Source organism: Seriola dumerili, unplaced genomic scaffold (genome assembly GCF_002260705.1).
Source record: "Seriola dumerili isolate Sdu_G_001 unplaced genomic scaffold, Sdu_1.0 BDQW01000177.1, whole genome shotgun sequence".
Classification (NCBI taxonomy): Eukaryota; Metazoa; Chordata; class Actinopteri; order Carangiformes; family Carangidae; genus Seriola; species Seriola dumerili.
In genome coordinates, this window is record NW_019174432.1 from 1,641,461 (window position 1) to 1,652,576 (window position 11,116).

Sequence of the window (11,116 nt, forward strand, 5' to 3'; positions counted from 1 at the left end):
ATAACATGTGACTGCATTATTCTAAAGACAGGGCTCGTCCGGGATTTGAACCCGGGACCTCTCGCACCCTAAGCGAGAATCATACCCCTAGACCAACGAGCCTCCCCAGTTAATACATTTATGGCATTAAAGATCTCAACTTTTATAACCATTACTATTAAGTGGGGAGCATCAGTAAGGCTTCAGTTCAGTAGGAGACCTATTGTGAATAATTCCCAAAAAGTTTGTTCTCCCATTAATCATCTTACGACTCTCAGTTTTATATTGTACTTCTTGTAGATACTAGTTTTTCTGAAGTACACTTTTGAATGCCGAACATTTTCTTTTCATCGACTTTTTCTAAAATGCTGTAATGGTATTTTTACATTAATTTTTTTGGGTTACGGTTTTGAATACCTCCTCCATCACTCTTACACATATTTTTCTAACTATAATTTTTCAGAGTCCTGAGATTTTTGTGTTATATTCATTTACTTGTTTATTCATTCACTTATGTATTCGTACTAACATTTACAGTTTAGACACGTACACAACCAGAACCCAATCATTCATCGAATGCATGAGGGATTCAACTTTTCATACACATTTACATATACCTCATTACATTTGTGAACCCATCAATTTTGTCATAAACGTGTAACTTTAAGTGTTACAAGACAATTGATAATTCCGTTTAAACTCGTCTTTTCTGCAGTGGGCTTCAACTAAACGACGGGCTCGTCCGGGATTTGAACCCGGGACCTCTCGCACCCAAAGCGAGAATCATACCCCTAGACCAACGAGCCATATAAACTTATAAAAGCTTAGACATATATCGCAATTTGTCTGAGAAAAAAGGTCCTGGAAGCAGACGCTGATTCATTAGAGTACAAAAGAAACGGAATATATTACCTGAACCTCTGTGTGTGTGTGTGTGTGTGTGTGTGTGTGTGTGTGTGTGTGTGTGTGTGTGGTGTGTGTGTGGTGTGTGTGTTTTGATTTTTTGTAAAACTTAATCGATCACACATCATATCGATATCATCTGGGGCGTGACTCGTTAGGCGGAAGTTGTTGTGACTGCGGAAGTGAAGAGATCAGTACGGACGCTGGACTGAGACGATACGGTTCGGGACTTTACTGTGCTCTGGTTTCGGTCTGGTCTGTATGTAGACCTCTGTCAGCTGACCGGTTTACAGCTCGATCGGGTAAGAATGAACAATAAGTTCCTCGGTGGTCGCTATAGCTACTTCACCGTTTTAAACTCATAGCCTGGCTTTGCTAAGTTAGCCGAGTTAGCACAGCTAACGCGGAGTAGTACACAAACAGTGAGGGGTTTAAGAGGACACCAGGAGCCTGAAATATACATTTATCTTTATCATTTCCCCCAGAGCACATCAGTGGACAGGGAGGTTTCCAAATGAGGTTAATACACGCTGTGTCACTCAACATTTGAGCTGAAAAGGGCCCACAGTTTGGCATTTTGTCTGTCACCACTGGAGTGACAGTTAGCCGAAGGTTCGTTGGTTTTTAAGGCAACTCTGACTCCACATATTGTATTTTACCCTTATCTATCAGCTTATATTGGTAATACGTGTAAATATAAATATACATACAATAGCTTCCAATTCGGCAGTAAGTTTTCCCAACCACAGCACGTCAGATCAGGTCCAGCTCAAAGACTTCTCTTCTCACACTTGTCAAATTTGGTCCAGCATCACCAAGAATCAAAAGGCAGTTTAAGATTTGTCAAACCCTTTTTTTCTATTAGTGAAAACACGAGATATTTCACCGCCTTACTTACAATCCAGACAACATCACTATACCTAGACTTGTAAATAAATAAGTTTTAAACGGCCTTCAGCTTCTCTGGGTTAATCTAGTCCTGATTTGACAAATCCAGGTGGTTGACCTGGTATGATGTCTTGTGGATTGGAAAAGGTTTCTACTTTTTCTATTTTTAAAAAGGTTTAGTTAGATTTAGTTAAGTTGATGGACTTGACAGATGATGAAGAGGAGGAGTGAATACTCCTCAGTGTGAACCATGCAGTATGTTTCAGGTAAGCGCTCTACACATTTATTAGGTGAAGTTTAATAAAATAGTATTTGATAGTTTATTATCAATTTAAACATAGTCTAGTAGGAATTATCAATGTATAAAGGAATGTTTAGTTTAGTATGTGCTTTGGTTGCTAAAGCATTTGTTTGTGTATTGTTTGGCAAAAATTAACAAACCAAATTGTTTTAAGAAAAGAAGTACACACATATTATCGGAAAAATGTAAAAACGGTATCAAAAATCACAAATATTTATTAGGTAGAATGGCTTCTTTTCAAGTGTTACATTATTATAAACTGGATTATTATTGATGCATTAATGTGTAAGCAGCATTTGAATGTTGTAGCTGGTGGGGTCTAGCTGATTTGAACTATAATATATAGACTACTGTTGGTTATTTTAATCTATAGCCATGCATTTTATAAGCTGCTCTTATGTTTTGGTTGTAAAATCTTGATCTTTAAAGTACCAGAGTGAAAAGTATAATATTTCCATCTGAAATGTCGTGGAGTAGAAGTATAAAGTATCATGAAATGGAGTCACACGAGTAAAGTACAAGTACGTCAAAACTATACTTAAATATAGTACTTGGTTACATTTACTGTTTGTCATTAACTGTTGTAATTCAGAGATCTGTTCAGAGTTATCAGTCTCATGTTTTGAAAGGACAACAGCAGAGTTAAGAATAGAATATTTTACTTTGGGGAAATATGTAAATGTCCAGTTTGTGATCCTTTTGTTGGCTAGACTAATGGTGTAACATCTTAGACTAAAAAAGTTTCTTTGACAATTCAAAGAAAGAAAAAAAAAAAAAAAGCATAAACAGCTTGCAAGTGTGTTCACCTCCCCTCTGTCTTTTTATCATTACCACTCCTCTGTATCTATACTGGTAACTCTTTCAACACACTCTGTTCCTGTGGGCTGTACGAGCAAGCCAAGAAGCCGTCATGGTCGAATCAATGCAAGCTATCTGACTGTTAGTCAGCATGCTGATGAAGTGTTCTCACATTTGACTTCATTTGATCAATATAGAGTAGAAAACCCCAAGTCATGGAGCCTCCCAGCAGAGTCGCTGCTTTTTGTCTAAATATACTCAGCAAGTGTGTTTCAGACTGAGCTGTGGCCTCAATACAGGGTGTGAAGAGAGGGACACTGCCTTCTTGTTCTAGTTTATACAGGATATTAGATCATACTCATACACATATTCAGTTTGTAATATTTTTTGAATGTGAATATTTTGGCATGATTTGTCGGATTTCCAGCAATGTAAGTGTGAATTCTTAATAATGTGATAAATTCCTTTTTTGTTGAAAATGACTGAAATCCAACTGGACAAGGCCTAGATTTTGTTGTGTTTTTAAGATTTTTTTTTTTTAGCTGTTAACTTTTATTTTTAATTCTATTGGTTAAAGTTCCCTCAGGACTGGAGTGCTTGCTCGTGCCCAGCAGTCATGATGGAAGCAAAATGTTAGTTCACATTCACAACAGAGAAAACACAAGCTCTTAGTATTGTAAGGAACCATGATTTCCTTATAGGAAACTCATGTGAATTACACCATTGAAAGTGATTGAAAATGATTGAAAATCGAAGAAAACGTTTCTTATAAACACACACGGTGTTTGACGCCCACTCTAAGACAAATGCAAAGTCCGTTGTCTGCTACAGGTGCTTAAAGGGGCAGTTCACCCAAATCACACACCAAAAATTGTGATTCCTGCAGAGATTTTGAGATCCTGCTTCACTTTTGGATGAAATCTTTATTTAAAAAACAGTTAACTGTATTTTTTGTGCGTAGAGAAGTTAATTTCACCTCCATGGTAGCAGAAGTTTTAGAGAATGAGCACTCAAATTTTCAGCACTTAAAACTGAAAATATCTCCATGGCTATACACTTTGAGGAGTGTACTTTAAAAACTTGAAAAACAGAAATGAAAACATTTTTTTTTTGTGATTTAGATGAACAGACACATTTATTATGATTTATTTATTATTCTAAGTAAGGAACAAACCAAAGCTGCCAAATAATATGGCATTCAAAAACTTTCTGTCAGGCAGTGCACATGGTTTTCTTCAGGTTTACCAACACATCTTGCAGATTCCACCGACAGCAGTGTTAAATATTTGGCTTGTCTTGTCCCAGTGTCCCAGGTTGAGCTGTCGTGATGGCGGACCACAATGATGTCAGTCTGCAGCCGGAGGAGCGAGTCCGTGCGCTGACCAAGAAGGGAAGCACGGTGGAGGTTAATGACGACGTGCCTCCACGCCGCTACTTCCGCTCAGGCATGGAGATGATCCGCATGGCGAACATCTACACAGACGAGGGTAACATCGAGCACGCCTTCGTCCTTTACAATAAATACATCACGTAAGTATATTTATTTGACTGTATTTGCTAAATTTATTTAAGTATTTGTCAATTTGTCCTTCAGACTACTTTCTCACCTCTCGCAGAGTTTTAGGTTACAAATAAACACAATAAATTTGATGTTTGTCAAGTTGAGAGGAAATATTCAAGATGGTTAAGACGCCTAAGAAAGTTTAAGACATATAGAAATATTCATCCAATAATAACAAGAAATTCTCTTTTTACCAAGGCTCTTTATAGAAAAACTTCCCAAGCATCGGGATTACAAGACCGCTAACATCCCTGAGAAGAAGGACACACTAAAGGTATGTAGTGTTTATACTCTCTTAAACTCATATTTTAATTGTTTTCCAGAAAATGTTTAAACTTAACATTTAGCTCAATTTTCTCTCTCCTCCAGAAACTGAAGGATGTTGCGTTTCCTCAAGCAGAGATTCTGAAAAAAGCTCTTTTGAGGAGATTTGAACAAGAATATGCACAATATGTTGTGAAAAAGGTAAAAGTGTCTGTCAGCGCCTCAAACACTATCATGTGTTTTCACTTAAATTTACTTTCTTGATTTGAAGTCTCACGTGAATACACACGGAGGGACAGAAACAATAACTACTGCGAAGAGTATGCAAAATGTTTGTAACACACATTTACAGTGCAGCATCATTGTACTCAGATTTTACAGTGTGTCTTCTATACTGTAAATGGGGTGAAACATCAACCAGCACCACAGGAACTGCACACCATGGTTGTAACGACAGGAGGCAGTCATTCATTATCCCACTAAATGGAGGCAAAACAATAACACTGACCTTGAATAGTCTCATTGTTTATTACAGTGAATGAAACTTATTCATTTCCACTTACAGCTCACATGAATTATTGTCGAACAGATCAGCTTTTGTCATCAAAGACCTGCAGGAAATCTCATGTCACACAATTTTTTTTTGAATGTAATTCCACTGGCTGAAACTCAAACTTGTATGTATGTACGTATGTGATGTGCTTTCAGAAAGCGGAGGACGCTGCCTTGGCGCAGGAGCAGTCCAAGCAGCGAGCGTTGGACGCCGAGAGGGAGCGCGTGGCCGAGATGCAGCGGCGGCAGCGGGAGCAGGAGCAGTTCAGTGCCTTCGAGGAGATGATCCGCCGCCAGGAGCTGGAGAAGGAACGCCAGCGCGTTCTCCTCGAGTTCGCCACGCCCGCAATGCCTTCCCCCGACATGCCCCTCATTCCAGGCATCCAGGGCCCCCCGCTGGTCTCCCCCACCCCTCCACACAGCCCGGGGGACCTGTCCAGTGGCACCAACAACCAATACAATCACCCTCCCACATCCATCGGCACACCTGCCACCGCCCCACCCAGCTTCGACCGGTCGCTCAAGCCCGGCTCTCTGGTCAGCCCAGGGAACAACAGTAAGTTAATCTTTTTGTGACTGGAGGGGGCCGGCCCTCAGAGGATTTAAATACTGCCCCACTCCTGCTTTAAAGTATTTATTCTTCTGAGCTGATTTCTTTCCCCCTGACCTACTTAATTTCCTGTTTTTACACCATGCCTTGTTTCAGAACATCTCCAGAATCTAACTTTTCCATTCAGCTTTTGTCTATTCCTCTACATGGTTTGCGCAGATACAATGGTGGATGCCCTTCGGCAGTTGGCCGTTCCCGCTGAGCTGTGCCGGAGCTTTCTGAGGTTGGCCGAGTCCAACACAAGCCGAGCTGTGGAGACTTGTGGCATCCTGTGTGGCAAACTGGTAAGACTCTGGAACAGACTGTGCGTGTTGTACCAGTAATGCTGAATAGATCTGTTACAGGAAGTACAAAAATTAGATGAAGAATAAATGAGAGGTTAATCATGTTAACCATTAGTGAAACTTGAATTTTTGTGTTGTTGATTTCAGTCAGTTGAGATTGTTAAATAAAGGAATTCTCTGTTCCAGTGCTGATAATAATAAAAACATAACTTGCTGCTTTAGGATCTTGTCCATGATTCATATTTATCAGGCTATGAATGTGTAAAGAATGTGGGTTGGTAGATTATGAATGAAATGGAGACATCAGCTGACCTCCCACCCACGGAGGAGTAGAACTCAACCTGACACTTCTCTCACTGTCCCAGATCTGCCGTGGCTTTTGTTTGACATGTACGAGGCTCATTTGTGCTGGTCGGCTTAACTTAAAGCTCTTTTCACTTTTTTATGAGCATGACTGGGCGTTTTCACCCGCAGCGAACCAGCCAGCGCGCTGTTAATTCAACTCAGACAGAGTCCTTGGATAGCTTCTTGGCAGGCAGCGGCTCTGCATAATTTAAAGGAACGTAATAGTGCAACGTTTTTTTTTTGTGTGTGTGTGTGTGTGTGTGTGTTTATTCCAGACCAGAAATGCGTTCACCGTGACCCACGTCATCGTACCAAAGCAGAGTGGCGGACCAGACTATTGTGACACGGAAAATGAGGAGGAACTCTTCCTCATACAGGACCAGTTTGATCTCATCACCCTGGGCTGGATACATGTGAGTAAAGATTACAACACTGGCAACTTAAGCAGCAACTGTCCTGCTGCTGTTCTCAGAGGCACAAGCTGATGCTGCTCTACCTTAAAGGAAAAATCCAGCAAAAAAAAAACAAAAAAACATTAAGGGTAATGAAGACGTTGTATTCCTGCTTTGAGAAATTAAGATATTCTAACTGCTGCTACAGTGGTATTTGACTGGAGAAGCGTTGCCATTAAACAATAATGTGATACAGGAACATGATAGGTTGTGTTTTAAATAAACAATTCATGGTTGTGAGAATTAATCAAACTGATCCATTGCAGTGAATTCAAAAGTAAATTAGACAAAACTCTTCACACATGTAAAACAAAACGCTTCTTGGTGCAATATAATTTTGTAAAATTATGACATGATTAAATACTATTGTTATGATACAATTCCACAAATGTTAATATGCAAAAACATTGAGCTGTTAGCTATTAACTATTATCCAGCCCTAGCAACCACAGGGTTTGTGTTGCTATAATATCATATCATCATATCAGTATATGTATATTTAGACGTAACACTTGTACAGTCAAGGTCTGTGGTGTTAGTGGATCATACAAACTGACAAACTTGTGCAAAATGTGGTTTGGTAATCCAAAGGCTCACAAGAATAAGACATCATGTTGAGTTGTCTTAAACTTTTGACCCTGTTTTTATCTTTTTTCTTTTTTTTTTTTAACAGTAACTTTAAACCAACGGAGCGTGAAACTAACTGAACTCTGGGCTTTTTCTTTGCAGACTCACCCCACACAGACCGCCTTCCTGTCCAGCGTCGACCTCCACACACACTGCTCCTACCAGATGATGCTGCCGGAGGCCATTGCCATCGTCTGCTCGCCTAAGTTCAATGAGTGAGTCACAAACCTGCTGGTGTCCTCTCATTATAAAATCAGATGTGGGGAGAGATTTTTTTGTCCCCCACAGCTGGAACCAAGGCGTCGATTGTAGCCCGGGGGTCTCCTTCCCACTGTTAGCTGTGTTTGTCAGTGTACTGCCATTGTATTTTCCTAAGTCTCTCTATGTTGAAGTGTGACGGTGTGTGATTGTGTTTGTCCCAGAATCGGCTACTTCAGGTTGACGGACCGAGGAACAGACGAGATCTCCACATGTAAACAGAAAGGCTTTCACCCTCACAGCAAAGACCCCCCTCTATTTACAGTGAGTACACCTCTGCTGTGAGGCCAGTGTGCAGTTCTGTGTTTTACTGAAATATTTTTTTTTTCTTCAGAAAACATGTTGAAAAAAACATGTTTCTTATACAAACTGGTTTATATTGGTAATGTAATAGTCAAGTATCATTTTCTTGATACTAGTACACAATTTACCTGTCTCAAGGGAAACTGCACTGGGAGCAAGTCTGATAATTGTAGCTTTGTCTCGTCACACAAATCCCCAAAAATATCTCATCCCACTTACTTCCAGTGGCCTATCCAGGTCCAGCTTTTTAGTAGAGTCCACTGACGGTGAATTAAAATTTGTTAATGATGTTTACAGTATTGAAAAACTCAACAATAATATCTCTTTCCAGAAAAGTCAACCAAAGTCAACCAAACAAACAGAAATCAAATTTTTTGTATAGTTTGTGGACAGATGCAAGAGGAGACCTCCTCGCCATTGATTACTGTGTCCAGTCATGAACTAATATCCAAAAGTGCCAGATTTTTAAGGTAATTTCACAAAACAGAGTAAATATAACGAGTAAATCTTGAGGGTGAATTCACGCAAATAATCTCAAAATCCACTTTCTAAGAAGAAATAATCCCTTTGAAGTCTGCAGACAGGATGTTCTGTAGGTCATGTTACTTTAATTAAATATATAATTAGGAATTATTGTAATGTACTGCTGGGGAGTACTGAAAAAAGCTATATTATAGTGATAAATCCTAGAGGCTATATTGTCCCCACTGGTTTTGTATCATACTTTCATACGACTGTGAAGAAGCTATTAAACTGTATTATCTATAGTATTAAATCGGTTTTAAAAAGTCTCAAATTTAACCTGTTAGTTAGATAAGTTCTTTAAAAAAGAAAGGGATTTGTTTTGTTTTTTCTCCTTTATTTTCTTTTCACTTTTTCAGTAATGACCAGCATTAATCAGTGTTTATTGTAGCAGTTTCTTCCGTCCATGTGAGTCTGACTCTAACAACTCAAACCTGTGTCTCCTTCTCAGCACGCGGGACACATCACCATCACCAATGACACTGTGTCCATGATGGATTTGCGGTGATTTATTTCTTTTTCACCAGAACACTCACAGACTGTTTTATCAAACTGGACAAAACACTCATTTTATTTTCAGGACGGTACTGAGCAAACGCCGGCCACGAGTTTACCGTTTATATGGACTTGAGTTGTTCTCAAAGGGAACAACGTTGTGAACTTTTTTTTTTTTTTTTTTTTGCTCTGTAAGAAAAATTCTACATATTACTGCACTTTTCAAGCAAATTGACTTCTATCCACTTAACGGACTGGCAAACATCTGGCTCTTCAACCCTGTTGTTTTTTGTGAATATGTGCTATACTTCCTTCCTGTTCAACTTCTGTTTTTGTCATTGATTAAAAAAAAATGTATGTTTGTCAGTAACCGCTAAGTGTGTGGCTGGAAACCCAGCCTTTGTTTCATAAATGTCAAAAGTTTGGTTCTGCCTGACAGATAAAGTGCCAAGGATGAGAACATTCACCTGTTGTTGAGTTGTTCATTGTGCAACATGAAGTTAAGTGTGAAGTACGTCTTTGTTGTTTGACTTGGTGTGTTTCCTTCATAAGCTGTTGATGTGCTACGAGTGGAGAGAGAAATGAAAACCAGTTGTAACTCAGGTATGCAGGCAGTGTTGCTGTTGCTGCTCTGTATTATATTTTTCTATACAAACACCATCACTCCACAGTATCCTTTATCTTTACTGGGTTTGGATTGAAGTTTAGAAGTTTAATTCTGCTTATGATGGATCCACCACCTACACGTTTTTTAATTTTCTTATTCTTTGTTTTTGAGGGAAGGGGGGGGGGTACCTGTAATATTTGTCCCTCCTTCAGAGGACATGTGTGCAACAGGCAAACTGAATGTACCTTCTGCTACACATTACTACAGATTACTAACCACCTGGACATGGTCATGCCTCTAACCGTATTTTGTTTGCTCGCTTCTCTTGTTAGAAGAAGTAAATGATTAGCCATAATTGTGAGAATACCCTGAATGAATCAAATGCCAAGAGAAAATAAATGTATTGTAGATGAATTTATTCTGCAATGTTTTGTTTGTCATGTTTGTCCAGTTAGTGACGTGGTTCCAAAAACTAAATATCACGGGATTAATAGTCCCCAGTGTAGACGATGATGGTAAAAATTGATTTAATGATAAATATTACACCCGTGTTTGGTGTGATTAATTTGCATACCTGCAAATTAACAAGAGAAAGAGCCAAGTGTGCGTGTTAGAAAGCAAACTAATTGGTCTACACATGATCAAAGACAAAACTTTCAAAGATCAGACAGGATCAGATTAAAAGTTTTCACAGGTTTTATGATTAATGACATGTTCATGATAAATGAGCATCTCATACACGGTATTTAATCAAGATTATTTTCATGATTTTCAGAGGTCATCTTGTGCAGGTAGAGAGAAGATACGAACATTAAGGTAGTGACAAAGCCCCATCCCATGTTTAATCCATTTTATTTTAATCTAAACAATTTGAATAATTTCAATCAGATTTTTTTTAAATGCACCACTAAAGTACAATGTCATCTACATCTTGTGGCCCCTCTCTCATAGAGGGATTCAGTTTTATTAGCGGTCCAAGCAGTGAATGCTGAATGCTTTTTTAAAATTTTCTCAAAATTGTGATTTTGATCTTTGCTCAAATGGTCTTCTGTTCTAAAAATGCTAAATTTTTCAGCCATTTTGGAAAAATTTAACGAAAACCCAAAACGAATTTGTTCATCTGATTCAGGAAATTTGGTCTAAATCATCTACTGACAACGCTGATGAAAAGTTCAAATTGCTGTTTTTTTCACTGTCGAGTAGTTAAGGCAATGTAGTTTTATCCATCATAGGTGTACTGTAAAGCCTCAACCAAAAATGAATAATCATTAGAAATACATCTGATAATTATTTATTTTTTAAATAATTTTTGATTTTTTTTTTGTCAGAAAACAGTACAAAAGTCCCATCACGTATTCCAATGTCTT

At 38.7% G+C, this 11,116-nt stretch overlaps 1 protein-coding gene and 2 non-coding genes across 3 annotated transcripts; 1 reads left to right on the forward strand and 2 right to left on the reverse strand.

The window, feature by feature from the left end:
• Positions 1–30: 30 nt before the first annotated feature.
• On the reverse strand, positions 31–102 carry trnap-agg. Its single transcript has one exon. It is a non-coding gene; the product is annotated as a tRNA-Pro (tRNA).
• A 611-nt stretch (positions 103–713) lies between these two features.
• trnap-ugg lies at positions 714–785 on the reverse strand. The gene has a single exon. It is a non-coding gene; the product is annotated as a tRNA-Pro (tRNA).
• A 288-nt stretch (positions 786–1,073) lies between these two features.
• stambp (STAM binding protein) lies at positions 1,074–10,152 on the forward strand. The gene is made up of 10 exons (XM_022752773.1): positions 1,074–1,184; positions 4,175–4,399; positions 4,629–4,704; positions 4,800–4,895; positions 5,403–5,802; positions 6,016–6,140; positions 6,761–6,898; positions 7,667–7,779; positions 7,987–8,086; positions 9,099–10,152. Exons 2-10 carry the CDS (start codon positions 4,197–4,199, stop codon positions 9,153–9,155), a joined length of 1,308 nt encoding a protein of 435 aa, XP_022608494.1. The 5' UTR covers positions 1,074–1,184; positions 4,175–4,196; the 3' UTR covers positions 9,156–10,152.
• Positions 10,153–11,116: the final 964 nt, after the last annotated feature.